The sequence below is a fragment of the Macaca fascicularis genome, chromosome 1 (assembly GCF_037993035.2).
Source record: "Macaca fascicularis isolate 582-1 chromosome 1, T2T-MFA8v1.1".
In the NCBI taxonomy this organism is placed as follows: domain Eukaryota; kingdom Metazoa; phylum Chordata; class Mammalia; order Primates; family Cercopithecidae; genus Macaca; species Macaca fascicularis.
Genome location: NC_088375.1, coordinates 212,090,178 through 212,113,322, shown reverse-complemented (window position 1 = coordinate 212,113,322; position 23,145 = coordinate 212,090,178). Strand labels below are relative to the sequence as shown.

General features: G+C 37.0%; 1 protein-coding gene across 1 annotated transcript in view; it reads left to right on the top strand.

Annotated features, from left to right (window-relative positions):
• Positions 1-23,145, top strand: part of KDM1A (lysine demethylase 1A) — a 65,555-nt gene that overhangs the window by 8,305 nt on the left and 34,105 nt on the right. Inside the window, exons 2-3 of the mRNA XM_065528064.1 lie at positions 3,363-3,528; positions 17,344-17,403. Coding sequence (XP_065384136.1) covers positions 3,363-3,528; positions 17,344-17,403 — 226 coding nt within the window. The remainder of the gene's footprint in view (positions 1-3,362; positions 3,529-17,343; positions 17,404-23,145) is intronic.

The following is a 23,145-nucleotide window of genomic DNA, read 5'->3' as shown; positions in this document are numbered from 1 at the left end:
AGACGGGGTTTCACCGTGTTAGCCAGGATGGTCTCGATCTCCTGACCTCGTGATCCACCCGTCTTGGCCTCCCAAAGTGCTGGGATTACAGGCTTGAGCCACCGCGCCCGGCCAGAATCCATTCTTTTCACCCAGCAACTAGACAACCAGGGAAGAATCCAATTTTGTTTCTGTATTTTGCTTTGTTTATGAAGTATTGTGGCAGTCTAGTACTGATTTGACAAGTTGTGCAAAAGGGAGGAGGTTGGTTTTGTTTGCTTTCTTTTTTTTTTGTTTTGTTTTGTTTTTTGAGACAGGGTCTCGACTCTGTCACACAGACTGGAGTGCCGTGTTTAGATCATAGCTCACTGTAGCCTTGACCCCCTGGGTTCAAGTGATCCACCTCAGCCTCCTTAGTAGCTGGAACTGCAGGTGCATGCCACCACACCAGGCTAAGTTTTTTTAGTTTTTTATAAACACAGGGTTTCCCTGTGTTGTCTAGGCTGGTGTAGAAGTGGGCTCAAATGATCCTCCTCCTTCTTCCTTCCAAAGTACTGGGGTTACAGGCTTGAGCCACTGCTCCCAGCTTTTTTTTTTTTTTTTTTTTTTAAGCTTGCTTTGTCATCTCAGGATGCTCTCAGTTGAACAGAGATGGCAGAAGAAACTTCATTCTTAAGTCTACCCCAAGTTAAGTTACCCGAGCAGCACAAGTTAATGTGTTGGTGGTCTCTAAAGGATTAAGATTTGTTTTAACACATGAGTGTGTATTTAATACATTTAAAAATTAAAATTCTAAATCTTGAAGAATCCTAGGGTTCTGTGAAACAGTTTTGTTTTTAATAATACCATCGGATATTATTGCTTCTACCTGTACGTATTTTTCTAATCTCTTTTGTTCCTAAAGACTAAGAACCCTTTCTAGACCAGCCTTTTCCAGGTGTTTTCCTTGTTAATTATTTCTTTGTCAAGACACTGGATTAAACAATATTGAAAAGATTGTTTTTGATGCAAAACTTAGCAGTACCTTTATTTTTTATTTTTTTGAGACAGGGTCTGTGTCTGTCACTCAGGCTGGAGCACAGTGGTGCGATCACAGATTGCACCCCTTGGCCTCCTGGGTTTAAGCAGTCCTCCTGCCTTGGCATCTGCTGCCCCCGCCTCCCAAAGTGCTGGGATTACAGGTGTGAGCCACCACACCCAGCCTTCTCCTTTAATGTGAATTGTGACTCTCCTAGAGGGAACCTGTAAAGATTGCAGTTTCCCAGACTTGATATTGGATCCTTTACTCCTTCAAAGGATATAGTATCTAGTGGAACATCCTTTGGGAAAAACTGAACTACAATAGAAAGGATTTTGTATTAGTCTTTGTTTTTGTCTCAAAATTTGCACATTGTCCAGTTCCATATTAGGTACTTGTTAAGTCATTATTGAGTAAATAAGATTGATGGGCAGAGGATCAAAGGACTGAATCTTTGGGGAAGGGAAGAGTCAAGCACTATTGAGGGGTAAAAGGAAAAGAAAACTGCATACTATAAAAGTTTATGGCCTATTCTGACTTCTCTCCCTCTTTGAAACTTTTTTTTTCTCCTTGCTGCTTTTTCATCCATTGTCCTGAGACCTATTTCCACAGTTTATCTCAGTCAGTTAGGATAAAGTTTAGTATAATATCATCTACATTTCTGGAGTCTTATTGCAGAGACCCTGTATGAGATGGTCATCTGATCAGGATCATTTACTTGGAACCAGATTTTCAGCTTTTTAGGGGCAGGGACACACTCAGTCATAATTGTTTTCTCCATTGTACCATGTGCTCAGTGTTCAGTATTTGAGTAGGTGAATACAATTATTCATATATTAAATAAGATTCTTAGAGCATGGGTCAGAACTAGTCAGTTCATTATTCTTAATTTTTGTTTCCGTTTTCTAACCCAATCCCTATTTTCAGTAAAACTCTTGTACTTCCAGCAGCCATTCCCCCTCCCCCAAATCTTGTGGTCCTATCATTTAAAAAAAAGAGCAAAAAGATAGTATAAAAACAGCTGACCATCCAAAGCTATATCAAAGATGTTTAGCAAGTTAAAATGTATTACATTCACTGTAATCCACAGGACTATTAATCTTGGAAATGTAAAACATAAGATATGTGTGGAAACCACATTGTCTTTGCTTTTTTTCCATGTCTAATAAATTATCTTTTCATGGAATTAATAATAATTAGAATCTTTTAATTGATTCCATAATAATTATCTTTTAATTGATTCCATAATAATTAGCTGTAGTTTCTTTTATTAGGAAGTCACAATGATGATTTGAGAATGTTCCAATGTTGAAAACTATTTGTAATACCATATTACACATTTTGGCTAACCAATCCATAATAATCTTTCCTGTCTTACGCTCTGTTACCCTCAGTGACACATTCACTAAAACTGCTTCCTCTTTTTGCTAATGACATACCTCCCTTTCCTTTATAGCCGGTGTGAATTAGTAGTAAGACCTGTATCCTCCATTTCCACGTCACTTACTCCTTAATTTATTTTATTTTATTTTATTTTTTGAGATAGAGTCTCACGCCCAGGCTGCAGTGCAGTGGTTTGATCTCGGCTCACTGTAACCTCCACCTCCTGGGTTCAAGCGATTCTCCTGCCTCAGCCTCCCAAGTAGCTGGGATTACAGGTGCCTGCCACCACACCCAGCTAATTTTTGTATTTTTAGTAGAGAAGGGTTTCACCATGTTGGCTAGGTTGGTCTCGAACTCCTGACCTTAGGTGATCTGCCTGCCGCAGCCCCCCAAAGTGCTGGGATTACAGGCGTGAGCCACTGCACCTGGCCTCTCCTAAGTGAATTTTTTAAGCAAATGCACCTTTTCATAGTTTCAGTTTGACTGTTGTTATTTTCTACTCCATGCCCTCCATTTGGTTTTTGGAATTGTTTTGCTATTTTCCGTTGGAATAGTAGTTAGAAGCACAGGCTTGGCATTAGACAGACTTGATATTCTAGTTAACTATATTTTTGTCTGGAAATTCCGGTATGTGAGCATGATATTTTTTGGAAATTTTGTTGGAAATTCCAGTATGTGAGCATGATACATACAATTAAAAATTTTTTTTGAGAAGTTGTTGAGAGCCTTAGAGTCAATGATTTGAATGTCAGTGCTATGATGTAAAAGTTGCAGATTAGTTTGAACCTGAACTGACACAAGATTGTTTCATGAAGGTTTTGTTTTTAATAACTACCTATTATAAGCTGGCTTGTTCCTTGTTGTACACTTACTTCCCTTAAAATGTGAAGTTAACAATTCACATTGATTGATGGTTCCAAATAGAGTCCCTGATTTTAAATGTTCACTGCATTTAGCTTTCCCTGGTATGATCTCCATATAGGTAGAGTACAGAGAGATGGATGAAAGCTTGGCCAACCTCTCAGAAGATGAGTATTATTCAGAAGAAGAGAGAAATGCCAAAGCAGAGAAGGAAAAGAAACTTCCCCCACCACCCCCTCAAGCCCCACCTGAGGAAGAAAATGAAAGTGAGCCTGAAGAACCATCGGGTGAGTTGTAGTGTCCAACGACAGTTCTGTTTTATCTTAGAAATAAGAATTAATGGATTTATTTCTATTCTACAATATTATTTATGTCAATAAACTCTGATATTGGGGCTCCTGCCATGTGTGTCTTTGTGTGTGTGTATACATATACAGGTATATGTGTGTATGTATACACATAGATACATACGTAGTGGTACTGATACTCTTTTTGTGTGTCTGTACATATACAGGAGGAAGGTAAAGGGTGGGAATGGAAGGACAGTGGCAATATAAGGTGGTTGGAAAATAGGAGAAAATAAATGATTAGAGAAGACATACAGAAAGCTACATCCAAAGCACCAGACCCGTCAATGACAGCTCTGATTCAGAAATTGTTCTAGCTAAATGATGTGTTTACCACGTAGTTAGATACTTGATGATAAAACTTTCATGGTGTGGATTGGTTTTGAGAAGTGCCTTTTCCTGGTGAACAAATATAAAAATATATTCTAGGCCAGAAAAATCTAGAAAGATTATGGGAGTCTATAGTTTTGGTTTCAGAGCTTCAAACAGCTCTAAAGAATTCTCACTAACACACCCTCAATGCTGAGTACTAGCTTTCTGAGGATGGCTGGACCAGTCAGCGATACATGCCTTTCTGTTTTGGAGAGCCCAAGCAAAAGCAGTATTTTAATGAATTTTTGTATCTCGTGCCCTTAATGACATTTTATTTACTCTGTTTGACTTTGAATTTTTACTAAGTTCCTCCTCTTGAAATAAGTTTTATATTTCGAATAGCTTCAGACCCACACATCTCTCTGGTTCTTTTAGTCCTGTACCTTTTAAAAACAAAATGGTGGTTTCAGACCCCATCTGCTGTGTCTTGCATGACTTTCATGGGTACCCAGATTAAGACATACTTCATTTAAGATGTTTTATCTTTTGTTTTAGCCTCTTTTTTTAAAGGGTTTTCTCCCCTATGGTGTTACTGTGAATTACCAGAAGTACTGATGCTTCACTTGAGGGCATTACCAGTCAAGTGTTACTTAGGTTTGGAGCTTATCAAAGTCTGGCTAAAACTTAAAAATCAAATTTATAATTTATAGGACTGTAATAAAGTGTACTAAAGGAATACAGTTTGAGAACATTCAGAAAAAAGATAGATTAGATTCTGGTTTTAGTTCATTCAAAAGTCAGGGGTTTTCTAAGAAGAGTGGTTTTCCTAAAACTTTCTTAAAATGATTTATTGGGCAACTCCTTGTTTGAAGGTTTCTAGTTTCAGTAGTATATTACCTTTGGGGCTAATGTCCCCCGGGCAAGTGTAGCTGCCTTTTTACTTTACACCTTCTCTCATTTTTCATTTTTCTTCTTCCTCTTTCTAGTCTTACACATTTATCTCTCTTCTTTCTGTTCTTACCTCAAACCTTTCCCTTCACCCTGTGCTTTTTTCTTCTGTGTTCTTTTTGGTTCTTACATTTCTTCTACCTTTGCTGTAGACCTGCTAATGAGATACTTGGGGATAACCCTTTTAATGTCTGTGGTAGCTCAAGAGTGCTTTTTAGTTCAAGGGCTCTAAGTATTACGCATTGATGATCTGATATCTCAGATGCTGCCTCACCTTTTTTGTGTGGTTGTGTCTCCAGTAAATAATTGATTTACCATAGGTTCCAAGTTGATAAGCGTTTCTTTGAAAATTTTAAACCATGTCTTGGTGTTGCTGTTTGCTTTTTTCTGAAAGCGTTTTTTGTTTGTTTGTTTGTTTTTAATTTCATAAATGTCAGGTATTGTTCCCACAAAAAGTAAATGTCTTTAACAAAAGGATTTAGGATTTAGGAGCTGTCTTTATTGTGTTGTAGTTAATTATAATGCAGTGGTTTAGTTTAAGTTATCTTTGTTTTTGGGGGGAAGTTGAAATTTTAAGTTGAGGATGTCTTCAGTGCTTAGAGATGTGATAACAGCCAAAACTTGCTAATATATTGTTTGTGGTTATGAAAATAGTGATTTTTCCTTTAAAACAACTTAATGATTTTGAAAATTTCTGGAGTGAATTAGGGATGTACTTTCCCTAGAAAAAGTGTCAACTTATTAGCCTAAACTGCTTATGTAGTTTAGCAATAGATTGGGTCCTGATGGTGAATCATAAAATGTTATCAGGTAAGTTAAATATTTGGACACTGTCCAGGGTTTCTAAGTCTTTTGTCTTATCATCTTTTGCAAAAGTTTTTAGTCAAAAATTGAATGGAAGCATTGCTATATGACTATATTAAAAGCTTGAGAGAAGATGTAGGTTTGTTTCATTTTTATTTTTTTGGAGACAGAGTCTCGCTCTGTCACCCAGACTGGAGTGCATTGGCATGATCTCGGCTCACTGCAACCTCCGCCTCCCGGGTTTAAGTGATTCTCCTGCCTCAGCCCCCTGAGTAGCTGGAATTATGGACGTGCGCTACCACGCCCGGCTAAGTTTTGCATTTTTAGTAGAGACAGGGTTTCACCATGTTGGCCCGCCTCGGTCTCCCAAAGTGCTGGGATTACTGACATGAGCCACCATGCCGGGCCTGTGGGTTTGCTTCTTTACCAAACCGTTTCTTGTTCTCAGTTTTTTTTATAAGGCAATCACTAGGAATTAACTTATTCTGTCAAAAATTATAGGTAAGGGCCAGGCGCGGTGGCTCCCAGCACTTGGAGAGGCTGAGGCGCGTGGATCACCTGAGGTCAGGGGTTCGAGACCAGCCTGGCCAACATAGTGAAACTCTGTCTCCACTAAAAATATAAAAATTAGCCAGGTGTGGTGGTGCGTGCCTGTAATCCCAGCTACTTGGGAGGCTGAGGCAGGAGAATTGCTTGAACCCAGGAGGCAGAGGTGGCAGTGATCTGAGATAGTGCCACTGCACTCCAGTCTTTGTGAGAGCAAGACTCCGCCTCAAAAAAAAATCCAAAAAACAAAACAAAAAAGTAATATTTGCATACATTTCATTCTTACCAACTTTTAAATTTGTTTAGAAATTTTTGCTTTGCTTTCTGCAGTGTGTTAATCTTAACAGGAAGAAAATACTTTGTTAATTATGAAAGCACAAGATGTCCTGAAGTCAGTGGGTCAAATTGACTGAATAAGGTTCCTCTGGGAGAGTACTGAGAGGAAGCCAGAAAGATGGGAGCCATATTGTGAATAGCCTTGGTTGACTAAGCCAGGCTAAGGAATTTGAGCATTAGGAGTGTCAGCGGTAGCCCTGAGGTTTTTTGAGCAAGGGAGGTTACTCTGAAATATGTTTTTGGAAAGACCAGTCTCATGCTAAGGGTGAACTAAGGGAGTAAAGAAGCTGAGATTGGAGAGATAATTTAGACTATTGGTCAGTGGAAAAATGTTCTTAATATCAAAGTTGAATTTTTATGGAAAGAAAAAGTTTGGGTGTTTTTGTTGGTCTGATTGAACTTATTTAATTGGAAGGAAGTTGTCTCTGTTGACCTAAATATTGTTTTTAGATTTGTCAATTTTTGACCATAACTTAATGTGGCATTGTAGTCCTATGGTAGTCAAAATGGGTAAATAATGGATTTTTCATACCAAATATTACTGTTTATATTTAAAAACTACCTCATTTTGTTTTCCTAAACATTTCCATACATTTTTATATTTACTGTACTTTTGCATATATTTGTTTTAACACATGATGGTTTTACTTGGTTTCCTAGTACCTTTTCTGTGAAGATGGAAGTTTTTCTAGGTCATGCCAACTAAACTTGAACAGGTTGTCTTTGGAATTGAGTGTGTTTGGTTACTAGCAGTGTCACGTAATAGTGGAGAGTTTATAAAATAGAATCAAATCTCCTTCAGTGGAACTTCATTGATTTAGAATAATAGTCCCCTGGTAAAGTACCTTTTATTTTTTGGAGAAATGCCTTTTTCCTGTCTTTGCTCAGATTGTTACCCTGTGTACATTACATTATTTTCCTCAGTGAGTTTTATATTCCTGTATTAACTGATTCTCCAACACTTGGCTTTTTTATTTTCATGTGGAAACATGATTCAATTTTTTTTTCCCTCCGCTGCCTTTCAGCAGTTAGAATTTACCAGAAAAATCTTACTAGTTAGTTCCTGGATTTAAATTTTGTATCGGGTAACTTTTTACTAGAGAACTCAAGATACATTCTGAGTTAGAAGTAACTTAGTTATACATAGCCTGAGACTTTCATGGAAACTTATTCTAAAATAAATAAAAGGAAATTTGAAATGGGTTATTAAGATGCCTTTCTCAAGCCTTCTTCAAGTTAATGGATTTCTCAGTAGAGACATCAGAAGTGTGCTTGTGTCTGTGTGTATATGCATGTGAGTGTGTATATCATTTTTCTAGGCTCTGTGATGTCCTAATACTTAAGACTCTAATGAAGCTCAGAGGCTTCCATTAAGTTATTGGTTAAGTCTTCAAATAGATTTTGTTAGATGTGATTGGTCAACAAGTCTGTATTATAATTTATTTTATGAATGACCATGGGAAGAATCACTTTATCTTCTTGTTTATATTCTTATTTGTACCAGAGGAAGCCCTCTTCTCTATTATATGTGGTAATTTTAAAAGTTTGTAGGTATGTGTTTTTAAAGACATGTAGGCTGGCCGGGCGCGGTGGCTCAAGCCTGTAATCCCAGCACTTTGGGAGGCCGAGACGGGCGGATCACAAGGTCAGGAGATCGAGACCATCCTGGCTAACACGGCGAAACCCCGTCTCTACTAAAAAAAACACAAAAAATTAGCCAGGCGAGGTGGCGGCGCCTGTGGTCCCAGCTACTCGGGAGGCTGAGGCAGGAGAATGGCGGGAACCCGGGAGGCGGAGCTTGCAGTGAGCTGAGATCTGGCCACTGCACTCCAGCCTGGGCGACAGAGCGAGACTCCGTCTCAAAAAAAAAAAATAAAAAATAAAATAAAGACATGTAGGCTGTTTTTGTTTGTTTGTTTGTTTTGAGACGGAGTTTCCCTCTTGTTGCCTAGGCTGGAGTGCAATGGCGCGATCTCAGCTCACCACAACCTCCACCTCCCTGGTTCAAGCAATTCTGGCTTAGCCTCCCGAGTAGCTGGGGTTACAGGCATGCACCACCATGCCCAGCTAATTTTGTATTTTTAGTGGAGATGAGGTTTCTCCATGTTGGCCAGGCTGGTCTCGAACTCCTGACCTCAGGTGATCCACCTGCCTCAGCCTCCAAAGTGCTGGGGTTACAGGTGTGAGCCACCACACCCAGTTTGGCTGTTAAATTAACAAAAATCATTTATGTGAGATAAAGGTATGGTAAACAATTTTGTGTGGTTTTAATAAATTTGGGGGCTTGTTCACATAATAATCATACTGTAGGTTGAAAGTATTTTTAAAATTTACCTAAAAGGTGATGTTAACCTGAATTAGTAAAAATACTAAATTACAGAAAATACACAATTTATGGGTAGAAGAATTTAAAGATTCAATGAAATTTGATCACAAATGCTGTTATAATGAAAATTTCATATAACAAAAGATTGAGGACCAAAAATTTGATGAATTATTTAGTAGAGCAAGTATTAAAAGGTGGTATCTTTTAGACTATTCTATAGAACTTGGCATAATAGAATTTGACCAGAGAAGAGTTGAAGATTAATTTTCTTACTTTAAAAGAAAAAAAAAAACGATACTAATATTTTCACCTTATATTAGTATAGTTCTTTGTTTGTAAGGTACTCTGATCTCTTCCTGTGAGACAGTCATACTGAGTGCAGTCAGTACAGCCGTGGGTGGTGGTTGCCAAGCACTGGGTTTGGCAGCATGAATAGTAATGGCCAGAGTTCAGGTGAACCACTTTGTTTTTTTTAAAATCATGCTGTAACTATTCTCAAGTGGCTAATCTCAGGCTTTTCTCTCTGATTTCTCTCTCCATGCCTACAAATGGAACCAGAGAGAAGGACTAGCTTTCAGGTTTAGTGAGAATTAACTCAGATTACCACCACAGGGAAGATGATAGGATTCTATTACATCCCCAAGCCCAGCAGGAGACCCTGTTTTATAGGTTTACCAGAAGTGACTAGGGAGTTCATTCCTGACAGAGTTGTCTGTGTTGTCATTTTGACATGCTAGTATAAAATAAATGCCTGAAATCATTTGAGTTCTCATTATATGAAGTATGATGCATACATTCAGAAAATAGGCATAGGGTTAGTTCTCTTGCCACCCTCTCCCTGCCTCCCTGCCTTTTTTGAATAACAACATCATTTCAGTGATCTATGCTCCAAAATTTACTGGAGGGCTAAGGAAAAAAAGTGACAGACTGAAAAAGTAATTCAACAGAATTCTTACGTTCTTATATTTTGAGGCACTATGAATAGATCAAGATAAATATGCTATACAACACATGGTCCCCACTCTCAGATAATTTATAGCCTAGTATGAGACACAAATGTAGACATAAATGCATAATGGAAAGCAAAATACTCAAGTGTGATATCAATATAAAAATTCTAGAGGCATATAGAGGTAGGAAGGGTGAAGAGTAGAGAATTGGTAGTATGGAGGGCAAATTTTTAAAAAAATAAATGAGGCATTTTCTACAAAAATTAAGATTTCCCCCAAATGTGGTAGTTCCTCATTGACTTTATTCTACATATATTATTGTACAATGATAATTATTTTGTCGCAGTCACAGTGCTGGATTATAAGGGTTCAAAGAGAAAGACTACATCCTCCTGCAAATAATTTGTTGTCCAGTGGCTGGGTGTTGTGGTGCATTCCTGTAATCCCAGCACTTAGGAAGGCCAAAGCATGTGGATCAACTGAGGCCAGGAGCTCGAGACCAGCCCAGCCAACATGGTGAAACCCCGTCTCTACTTAAAAAAAAATTTTTAAAAATACAAAAATTGGCTGGGAGTGGTGACACATGTCTGTAATCTCAGCTACTCAGGAGGCTGAGGCACTAGAATCGCTTAATCCTGAGAGGCAGAGGTTGCAGTGAGCTGGGATTGTACCACTGCACTCCAGCCTGGGTGATAGAGTGAGACCCTGTCTCAAAAAAAAAAAAAAAAAGAATTTGCAGTTCAGTTTAGGGTTACAGATGTTAATAAGTAGCTACAATGAAGAAACTACAATAGAAATATATAGAAAGTATGGTGAGAACTCAGAAGTTATTTTTTAATTGATAAATAAGATTGTATTTATTATGTACAGCATGATGTTTTGAAGTATAAATACATTGCAGAATGACCAAATTTAGCTGATAAACATGCGTTACCCCACATGGTTATCATTTTTGTGGTGAGAGCACTTACCCACTTTCTTGACGTTTTTCAAGAATACAATGTATTGTGATTAATTATAGTCACCATGTTGTACAATAGATCTCTCAGAAGCTGTTTTTAAATAATGTTTCTCCCTAAAATTGGGTTTTGAAATTTTGTGTTAAACATGAAAGGATGAAGCAGTTTTAGATCCTTGATTTTTAACTGTTTACTACTTTTGGCTGATAAAGAACCCTTGAATCAGATGCTACAAGTTTATGTTTGGTCTTTGAGAGATTGACCTGCTTTTCTTAATGATGTCATTTCATTGGTTATTTTGTTGTACTTTTTATTAAGGCAAAATAGTAATTTGTTTAGCTGATCACCTTTATTTTTATAATTTATTTGAATTCTTTTTGTTGCCATCATTTATTGGGTCTGATCATGTTGTAATAGGAGAACAAGATACTTTTTGAGGATTTTCTCATCTACAAAATGAGACTTGTTATGAGAATCAAATGAGAAAATGTGAAATCCACCTTTATGTATAAACATCTTGTGTTTATTAAACAGAGTTAATTGAACCAAGAATAGGGTGGATTGGTCTTTCATTTAGAAAAAAATTCAGGGCAGCTTTAGACCAGACAGACACACATACTATCTTACTTTGGGAAAGTGTTGGTGGTAGGCCATTTACAGTAATGAGTCACTTATGAAATAGATAACTTTTTAAGCATCTGGAACTGTACGCGTGCACGCGTGTGCGTGTGTGTGTGTGTAACTTAAATCTTGATATTTTATGTTAAATCATGAGAATGACAGATGACTTTGGGACTTTCTAACAGTTTTTTTTCTTTCCTCAAGAGAATAATATAATTGAAATTCTTGCATCGGCTGTCGAGTTATAAAAAACGCTTTGTAAGCTTTGTTATTAACCAGACACACCTTAAGCTTGGTAGTTGGACAACGTAACATCTGAAATGTAAGCTTTCTCTGGAACATTTTGAAAAGTGAACACAAACCAAGACTGCAGCAAAATAAGGATCAGGAAAATTTCTACTATGGAATGTGGAGGGAAATAATATGTGAAAAAGTAAATTCTTTCCTTTGGCTTCTAAAGCTTTGCATTTCTCCCTAGCTTGTAGGGCCTTTTACTTTCTTTTGATGGGATCCTTGCTACTACTACCCAGCGGAAGTCTTCAAGCACAAATCTGTGGTGGTATTGTTCTTTCAGCAGTTCAGTGGAAGTTCCAGGCAAGCTCCTACTTCAAGCAAAACAATTTTTCTTTTTTTCTAAACCTTAAGAAGGCTGTTTTAGTTCAATATTTTAAATGATACTGTAACCCAGGGTTTGCTATTCTAGTTGAAACTCATAATTTCATTTTGAATGCTGCTCAGGCTGATCTTGAACTCCTTGTCTCAAGTGATCCTCCTGACTTGGTCTCTCCCGAAGCACTGGGATTACAGGTGTGAGCCACTGTTAATTCCTCTTTGGAACTGTGACTTTCCTTATCTTCATGAGATTAATCATGCATTTATGACTGCTTCAAATTCTCTGAGCCTATTATTACCTCCATGCTATCTTAAAGTCTTTTAGCTACGTTCTTACTTCTGAATTCTATTCTTTAGTTTCCAGCCATCTTTAGAACATTTCCACTTAATTGTATTAGCCGGTTTCCCAAATTTCCCATTTTGTTAGTAGCATTACTAGTCTTCTGAACTTAAAACCCTAGAGTCATCCTGAAAGTTCTTTATCCCTTTTACCAAGTCTGTTGTAAAGTCATACATCTTACTGTGCACAGTCTTTCTCATTTGTTAGGCCTTACCCGTTTTTACTGTCACCTTTTTCTAGTGAATTTCAACTTGTATGTAAATTATTTCAATAGCTTTTCAATTGGATCTCCTTTATCTGGGTTTTCCCTCTAATCCATCTCGTACAAGGTGGCCAGATTAGTTTAACTAAAATAGCATTTGTTGTGCTGTCTTTGTGCCAAAGATCACACAGTTTTCCTCCATTACTACTAAAATCACATTCAGATTTGGGTACTGGAAAGGGCTTGTTTTACCAATCCACTTGATCTCCCACTGCTTTTTCAGACCATCTCCTTCTGTAAGTAGGTACTGTGCAGTCCTCTGCACATACCATGTCTGTGCTTTTCTCTTTATCTTTGTAAATGATCTGGACCATAGTGGTGGTTTCACTGCCTCGTAGTCTATCCAGATCTCTTGGGAATTGTTCTGAAAGCTTCCCTGGTTTTCCAAGACTGTGTCAGCTTCTTGTTTCTTAACAATAACAAAAGTTTCCTTGTAGATATTTTTCATCTTTTCTCAACTAGGTTGTAAACTCTTTGAAAACAGAGAGTCTACCTATTCTACTTCTGTATTTGTGCTTTGAAGTTTTGGGGTAGATATAGTAAACATTGTTTATTAAATAAGAAACTCAATTAGTGTCTTAATACGGTAGAGACGTATATTCCAAGTTGGCTTTAACTTTTGAAATGTTTCTTTCACCTGCTAATTTATTAAATTCAATTGAAATCAGTAGGTTGGCATTCACTTTTATTCCATAAATTTGGTCATTTTGATAAATTTATCTTGTATCGGAAAATCGTTGCTTCCTAGATTTAGAAGTTTCTTAAAATGTTTACAATTTGAATGTGATTCCAAGAAACTAGTCAAAATGTGAATCTGTTTCTGGAAACAACCAACCAGTAATTTTCACTTTCTTGTTTGTTTGCCAGATAAAAGCATTTGAAAGTCAACATAGACTTCCTTTTAAGATGTTGGAAGAGTGATCTCTTATTTTAATTCAGATGAGAAAAAATTCAGTAATGTGATTATAACTACAGTACTTCACGGTTCAAGAAGGACTCTTAGATCTGAAGGTCTGAAGTCAACTGAAAGGCTGTTATGTAAGATAAACCAAAAAGATCTTCATTTTCAATTTGGAGTAGCTGTGTACAAATAAGCTGTATGAAGAGTCTCTACTTTAGGCCGATTGTGGTGGCTCACGCTCATAATCTGAGTGCTTTGAGAGGCTGAAGTGAGAGGCTAGTAGTTCAAAAACAGCCTGGGCAACATATCGAGAACCTGTCTCTACAAAAAAAAAAAAAAAACTAGCCAGATATGGTGGCACATGCCTGTAGTCCTAGCTGCTCAGGAGGCTGAGGCAAGAGGATCGATCCCTTGAGCCCAGGAGTTCAAGGTTACAGCGAACTATGATGAACCACTGTACTCCACCCTGGGCGACAGAGCAAGACCTTGTCTCTCTAAAAATAATTTAAAAATGAAAAAGAGTCTCTACGTCAAGCTTGAGGACTCTTTTGTAGGTTTGATGGTTTGGGATAAAAACAAAAGGGAGTTTCTTGTGTAGAGGTGCCAAAATCGAGGTGATATTACAAAGTTGCTTTTGCATATTTTCATTTTCTGTTTTGAATTTGTACTCATGGAAAGCTAACAGCGCTACTTGCCTGCTGTTAATGTGTCCTGAGCCACTATCAGAAACAGAGTCCTAGGCTGGAAAGACTCAAAGAGCAGATGAATAAGGGATTTTATATACATCATAATCAGAGACTACCTGGATGAAAAGTTAGCTGCAAGCAGTATTGTATATTTGCTGTTTTTAAGAAAATGTTCAAGAATTGGTCCATAATAGACTGCTAGTAAAGATGATCTTTAAGTTGTCTTTGGAGAAGTAGGCACCTTCAAAGTACTCTCGAGTATGATTGGAGTGAAAATAATAACTTCATTCTTTATTTCCAGACAAGTTAAACCATCATCAAGAGATAAATATCATGTTTCTTAATTTAATTTTAAGCATTTTTAAATTTTGTTTTCCATCATTTCTTATGTTATATGGAACCTTCTGCTTGGTTTTCTTCTACTCCTCTGCTTAAATAATACTTTGGAGTTTCCCTTTTTATTTTTTTTTTGAGACGGAGTCTTGCTGTGTTGCCTAGGCTGGAGTGCAGTGGTACAGTCTCGGCTCACTGCAGCCTCCACCTCCCGGGCTCAAGCCATTCTCCTGCCTCAGCTTCCTGAGTAGCTGGGATTACAGGCGCATGCCATAACCCCTGGCTAATTTTTGTATTTTTAGTAGAGACAGGGTTTCACCATGTTGGTCAGGCTAGTCTCAAACTCCTGACCTCATGATCCACCCGCCTCGGCCTCCCAAAGTGCCGGGATTACAGGCGTGAGCCACCGTTCCCGGCCTGGAGTTTCATTTCTTTTTTGACATTTTGTTATGGGATCCCCTTTAAAAATCTTTGCAGGGTATTGAATATTTTCTATGTTTCCCCTGTATTTTTTTAAATTTAAAAAAAAGTATCTTTTTAAGAAGTTTTTAAATTCCTTTCTTCAAAATCAGAAGACAAAAAAGACTACCTTGTTGCCCTTTTGTTCTCGTTGACCTATTGAGTACGCAAGTCAGGGGTAAGAAATCCATCTGTTTTTGTGACTCAGAGCACCATTGATTCACACACACAAAAAATCAGCCAAGAGCTACCTGTAGGTTAAATTAATGAGTTTATTGTATGACATGTGTTATAGTTGGAAAAGAAGGAAAACGATAGGATTAGGAAAGATAAAGTAATTCAGGCTTAGGCTCACTTCAAAGTGTGTGTTTTTTGTTTTTTTGGTTTTTTGCTGTTTTTATCTAAGTTTTTAGTGGTGAAATACCTTCATGACAAGAGACTGTTACTTTTATTTTTGCCAAGTCAGAAACATAATTTGAAAGATAACAGCTATATTATTCCTAATCTTAAGTGTGATTCTTGGAAACTATTTGTTTCATTGTTCTGAGTCCCTCGCTGCTCCCTTTCTTCCCCAAATACAATTCAGTTTTCTGATCCAGCTTGGTTTTATTTGGAACCAAACAAAACAATGGCAACATTTTTTAAAACCCTATGAAATTTATTATTATTATTATTATTATTATTATTATTATTATTATTTTGAGATGGAGTCTCGCTCTGTCGCCCAGGCTGGAGTGCAATGGCGCGACCTTGACTTACTGCAGCCTCTGCCTCCCAGGTTCAAGCGATTCTCCTGCCTCAGCCTCCCGAGTAGCTGGGATTACAGGCGAGCGCCACCACACCTGGCTAACTTTTGTGTTTTTAGTAGAAACGAGGTTTCACCATGTTGACTAGGCTGGTCTTGAACTCCTGACCTCAAGTGATCCACCCACCTCAGCCTCCCAAAGTGCTCGGATTACAGGCCTGAGCCACTGTACCCAGCTCTACAAAATATATTTTATGAATAAAGTCAGAATTTACTAAGAATGAATATATCTGATTTTAAGTTTATAGTAGAGTTTAAAATATAGGACCTGTATTTTCAAGATAAGTTTTCAGATTGGATTTAGTAACCTGATCATCTCTTCATGATTGTATGCCTTTTTCCAAGGGCTATAAACAGGTATACCTTGGGCCTTGTCTGAGAAGCATAACGTTTTTGAACCTAAAGGACCCTTCAGACGAGAGCATAGTAAAATGAGTTTAGAATGAGATTCTATTCTATCTTCATAACAGGGCATGTATCTTCTAGCAACACATTCTAATATCATTATCAGAAATAATGTCTTATATCTAAGTATCTTTTTATTCTCTTTGTTGTTCCCTTCTAACTCAAATGGTGGAATAATCAATCTGCTTTCTTATTGGGGTATATATTTTAAAATAAACTGTTTAATGAAGCTTGTCTGAGTTATTTAGATCATTGGGAGGTGGTGTTTTATATCTTCCAAAGATCACACTCATTTTCCTATATTGTACCAGGTGACTAGAAGCTTAAGAGCATCATGGCATCTGTCTTGATGATAGATTTTGGAAGAGTTCAGAAGGCAGTCTATTCTTTTTCAGATTGAATTTTCAAGCTTTGATTCTTTTCTTGAAGTTACTTCTACATATTAATCAGTGAGGAAAATTTCTTAACAAAGCTTATTATGTAGCATGAAGTAGAAGATTCAACATCTTGCCTGGCTTTCTGTGTGTTCCCACAAGTGTGTGTTTATCTACAGTACTTGGCACAAGCACACAGAGTGTCTTATTATGTATTCTTTAGTTTTATTTAGGAAGTACTGGCATATTTAACTGTAGTAGTGTCTACTGTGTATAGTAAATGAAACTTCTTTGGAGACTGAGTCTTTTAATTATACTCCCTACTTTGAAGAGAAGGAGAGAATTTTTCATTAAAATTAGAAAGTTAAATGGATATTAAGTTGATGCTGAATTGCAACACCAGATTCTAGAGTCTATGTCACCTCCATTTCCAGTCTAGCAGCTGTTAGTAAAAGACACTTGGAATCCATTTTCCCCCATCCAGACTATTAATATTAAATAAGACCGACAGCAAGGATTTAGTGATTAAAAATACTATGTACTTTGTTCTACTGCCTTTCAACAAGAATCAGCATGTAAAGTTGAAACTTCCTGACCAGAATTTGGAAGACTATGATGTAATTCCCTGGGCCTTGATTCCAGAAGAAGGAGCTCTCTGAATATGGGTTTACTAGTTGGTGGCCAATTCATGAGTCACCAACTATTAGGCCTTTATGTCCAGATATTATCCTAATTTATGGAGTAAGGTCCCTGAGTTCTCCTCTTTCCTTCCACAGGGCAAGCAGGAGGACTTCAAGACGACAGTTCTGGAGGGTATGGAGACGGCCAAGCATCAGGTGAGGGTGGCATTAGATGCTTGCCACTTAGTAGCAAGAGCCGCCAAGTAGGAATTGATGCTTGCAAGTGTTTTTGGCTGTGGTATCCACATTTTAGCCAGAAGCGCAGGTGAAATGTAACCCACAGGACATAGTAGTGTAGTAGTAGAGAGTGTAGCGAGAACAAAGGCAAGCAAAACCTTTTGAAGTCCTCAGGCCGATCTCAGCCCTCCACTCTTTATGTTTTCGAGGAGATGGCGGGTACTTTTCTCCCCAGCAGCCTTTATATTAATAGTAAACATGATATAAAACATAGACTTAGGAATCATGGGGCCCTTAAGAGAAATACAGCAGTACACACAGAGAGGAAAAGCCACAGGCTCAAAAGTCTAAAAACACAAAGGACTGAGAGGCATTCTAGGACTAGTCAGAGGAACTACATGGGCAAGTGACATCTTTTTAAAAATGGTTGTTACATGGTATTGGGTACCTTTTTTTAGTTAACATTACATAGTTAATCATTCTTCAGTTTAAACATTTTGTTTCTCCTGTGAAAAATGTCTTTTGAAAAGTCTGTTTGAAATACTTTTTCTGTTCAGACCAAACAGTATGAGATTTTTACTTCTAGGAAAAAGTAAAGAATTTATAGGGGCCACCATCTGGAACAGTTAAAATTTATCCCAGCAATCCAAAATAACGTATCTGGATTTCATCCTTTGTCTCTTGAAGGATGTTTTTGTTCCAGTTGCTCAAAACTGGTTCATAGATACATTTTGATAGAATTGGAATAGGCGCTACTTCACTTTTGGAGGTTGTTACTTTTCAACTGTCTTAAGTCTGCTTTATTTGCATATAACAGGTCCTGGAATTATTTGTATTTTACTCTCTCGAATTAAAGATAGTTCATTGTTAATACAGCAATTAGTAGTTAGGGGATCCAGAATGTTAGGAGAAGACTTTTAAAAATGTTGTCCCAAGGATTTCTGGTTGATAATCAGTACATGGTTATCTCAGCAGAATTAAACCCTGTTCAGAGTCTATATCTGTGGCATATAAACCTTCAAGAATGCTTTTCATCAAATGACACACAATTAGATCTTCCATGGAACTGTTGAAGATCAGGGATGGCCTTTAGAGTCTTAATCTTGAAGAAAGAGATTGAGTTTTCTTGTTTTTTGTTTCTGTTTTGTGTGTGTGTATGTGTATGTGTGACTGTTTGCTCTTTTGCATAAGTAAACAATATCATATATTGCTGAAAGTGAAAGCAGACTTTCTCATAAAACAGTGGTGCTGCTGATTACTGTTAGTAGAACATGAATTTTGAGTGTTTCCAGGAATGATGGTGACTGTTCTAAACCCTTCAGTACCTCTCTTTGGGTATGTCATGTTCAGAAGTATGCATTTGTGAAATGATCAATCAGGGTTAGAAATGTACTTGTAAGAGATCAACATTCTTCTCTTAATGAAGCCAGATGACCCTCATGGGTATCTTGGTGCCAGGATCATATCTTGACTTCTTAAAATCCACCTCAAGTTGGTATACACATCCTAAATCTTAGAGCTAGAAGAGAACTTGAGGTCATCTTGTCTAACTTCCTGCCTTCAAACAGTATTGTATCTCCCTTATTTATGGATTAGGATCTGAAACCCAAAGAAGTTAAATAGATTGACCAGCAATACACAAGCAGTTCTGGAGAAGGAGAACCCAGGGATCTTGCTTCTTAGTGCAAAGACTATTCCTTACACCCTTAAAATCCTTTAAAATAGTGTTTGCCCTAGAAATTAAAAAATCTGAATTATAGGAGGTTGTATAATTCTCTTTTCATTTTCTCTCACCTCCCGCTATTCCTTATTCTTTTTATTTTAAAACTATTCTAGGACTTGATATGATACATCTCTAGTTTTCTCATTTTAAGTAAAGTCTTTAATATGTAGATCCCATCAGGCTTTTGTTTTCATGCTAGAAATCTGATTATAGTTATCTACTTGATATAAAAAATCAAAGGCAAGTAACTGTCATGGAGGCCTTCTTTTCTTTGTTAATTTTTAATATCTCTATTACCTTATTGCAGTCAAGATGTTACCTATATCTTACCAGAATCAGGAGGAAATGATTTAATGGAATAGAGGACCTGTCATCTCACCTGCCTCTCCCGCTTTTTCTCCTTCTAATTAACCTACTTCGAAAGGTCTAAATTATTCCTTCAAATATTTAACTACATTTACTATGTATTCAGAGAAAGTATAAGCCAGTCAGACCGTTAGAAAGGGCAATTCTTCTTGAGAGTGACTGCATTCTGGATGGTGATGCTGGAATTTCCTGTATAAACGTGGTGAGCAGTAAGGAACTGAACAGAAGGTAAGACTGGTATTTAGGCAACCTTGGAGCTTTATATTAATTTTTGAATGTTTCAAAGACAACGTTTTGGAAACATTCTAAATTTTCAGAATACCAGATTCCATTACTTAATGGAAAACACAAACACTGAAGTACAAAACTATCAGAGCCAAGTGTAAATTACTTGTGAATTATGTGTACTGTTGGTACTTTTAGGATGTTATTAAAATCATTTGTATTCTAAAAGATTTTTCCTCTAAAAGAGATAGGTACTCATGAGTTAGATTATCCAAAGTGGTGTCTATTACTTCATTTTGGTACTGTCCTATAAGAAGGATGTTTTAGCTTCTCAACAGTTTAGGTTACAAATTAACATACATTTTTTTTTTTCTTAAAGAAAAGGTTAGCTTTTTATCTTGCAGGCTTTTCACCCTGGTTTTGATAATGGTCTTCATTCCTTAAAATAAGTATCCCTAAACACTAAAGGGAAGGAAATAATTATTGAGAGTTTTTAGAGACCATTTTTCGTTTTAAAAATGATATCAGAGTATTGAGAATAGCTAGTTTTCTTAGATGCTGTTTAGAAGATAGAGATGGAGAAGAATATTATTCCAAGCATACATTAATGTCACCATGTTTAGTTTCTTTAAATTCCTTTGTTTAAACTTCTGATGTTTGATTTAAAAATACTTTGAAAATATAAATAACATTTCTTAATCATTACATGTTCTCAAAAATTCCCCAAATTAGCCAACTACATTAGAGTGATTTTTGATGAGAACATCTGAGGCCAGGCGCATTGGCTCATTCCTGTAATCCCGGCACTTTGGGAGGCCGAGATGGTGTATTGCTTGAGCTCAAGAGTTTGAGACCAGCCTGGGCAACATGGTGAAACACCATCTTCACAAAATATAAAAAAAATTAGACATAATGGCTTGCACCTGTAGTCGCAGCTACTTGGGAGGCTGGGGCAGCCCAGCTACTTGAGCTCAGGAGGCAAAGGTTGCAGTGTGAGATTGCGCCCCTGCACTCCAGGAGCCTGGACAACAGAGGGAGACGCTGTCCTTCCCCTCGCCAAAAAAAAAAAACATCTGTAGTGAGGAGCCCAATGTATTATAAAATTTGGTATTGTATCCTACATGATTTTTCTGTCATTGAAAAATAATATTTTGCAGTAGGAGTTCAATGACTACTTATTAAATGTATAGAAGATAATATAGCTAAGAAAGAAAACTACCATTTTTGGCAGGGAGACGTGGAATTTAATAGAGATCATTTTCATGTTAATAGTATATACTTATGAATTATACCAAGAAGTAGCCTGTTTAGAGATACTTGGTTCAGATACTCAGAATTAATGTAGATAAGTTCCTTATAATGTGAGATATTTTTAGTCTTGGTTTTTTGTTTTGTTTTCAGTTTTTATTTATTTTGATTTGGGAATGGGGGCTGGGGACATCAAAGCCATGTAGTATAGAATATTTCACATTACTGAAATAAACTGTATCCACAATAGTAAGCATTTCTTCTTTTCTTGCCTTAATTTCATGCTCCACCTATAATATGGCTTTTTACTATTTTTCCTTTTTTTTTTTTTTTTTTTTTGGCCCAAGAATAAATTGTCCTGACAGTCTTTAATTTTAGCTATGGATTAATTAAATGTAAGGATTGTTTATTTGATTTAGTAACGTGAGACACAGTGTTTATGCCCTCATTATCTACAGTAAATGGATAGCTTTTCCTCCTTGTCTCTAAGAACAGTATTTCTTAATATGTGGCCCATAATTAGCATTAGGTATTTTTGCTTGACCACTTGTTAAACATCATTTTTTTCTAGGTAGTGTTTGCCACATGAATGTCTTGTGGAAACAGACTCCTTGATAGCTTAGCTATAATTTTCTAAGTTACATCTTTACCTGCCTTGTTTTTTTAATTCTCCTAATCTTACTAATACTTTAGCATTAGTTTTGCTTCCATTATCAGTGCTTCCAACTTCTGTTTTATGTGCTTTAAAATAATTATATATAGCTGAGCAGGGTGGCTCACTCCTGTAATCCCAGCACTTTGGGAGGCTGAGGTGGGTGGATCACTTGAGGCCAGGAGTTCCAGACTAGACTAGCCAACATGGGGAAACCCTATCTCTACAAAGAATACAAAAAAAATTAGCCAGGCATGGTTGTGCATTCCTATAGTCCCAGCTACTTGGGAGGCTGAGGCAAGAGAATTGCTTGACCCCAGGAGGCAGAGGTTGCAGTGAGCCGAGATCACGCCATTGCGCTCCAGCCTGGGCGACAGAGTGAGACTCCCTCTCAAAAAAAAAAAAAAAGATTATACATGGATATCTGGTGCCTATTTTGTTACTTATATATAATTACTTAAATGGTATGGAATTTTGAAACTCTTTAAATTTAGTCTTGATAGTTTTATAAGCTGGTGTGATAAGTGCATCTATAAGGTGATCTTATAAATACATTTGCATTTGTTGTGCTTGTGTTTTTAAGATCACCTTATAAAGGTGTACTTATCCACAAATTTATAAAATTATCAAGACAATACCCAGTTAATTAAGAGTTTGAAAATAACATATTTTTTGGGAGGTTGAGGCGGGTAGATCACCTGAGGTCAGGAGTTCGAGTCAAGCCTGGCCAACAATGGTGAAACCCTGTCTCTACTAAAAATACAAAAAATTAGCCAGGCATGGTGGCATGTGCCTGTAATCCCAGCTACTCGGGAGGCTGAGGCAGGAGAATCACTTGAACTCAGGAGGCAGAGGTTGCAGTGAGCCGAGATCTCACCACTACACTCCAGCCTGGGCAATAAGAGCAAAACTTCATTTAAAAAAAAAAAAAAAGAAAAAAAATAACATTTTATTTGCCGTATATAGTGTATGTATACGCTATATGTATATGTGTTATAGAGTATACATAGTAATATTTGTAGTATATAGTAAAGCATTTCTAATGTTTCTGCCAGAAAAGGTAAATTGCTTGCATTCTTCTGTCTTATTGTTGTCTGCTTAATTTCTCTCACTGCTTGCCAGCGTTGAATTATGATTACTAATGGATGATACTGTTGATGAGATTGTGATTTTCTGCTGTTGATTATTAAAGTCGTCTTTCTGTTTCATGCTGTAATCCTAAAAGAAGGCATGTGATTGTGTTTTTCACTCCACAGCTTCTTTTGCTTTCCTGTTAGTGCATTTTCCTTTATTCTGGTTCTTCAGTTTTAAAATTTACTGTACACTTGTCAGTAGTGTTAATTTTAATTAGATCATCTAATATAATGAAGTTATTTTATGGACGAAGAAACTATTTTAAATGCTTTGTCTCATAAGGTAGTTGTTTCACTCAGTAAAGTATAAACTTTGGAATGTTAAGCTCAACCAAGTGGCTAATATCTAAGGAAGTTTCAGCTTTTGAGACAAT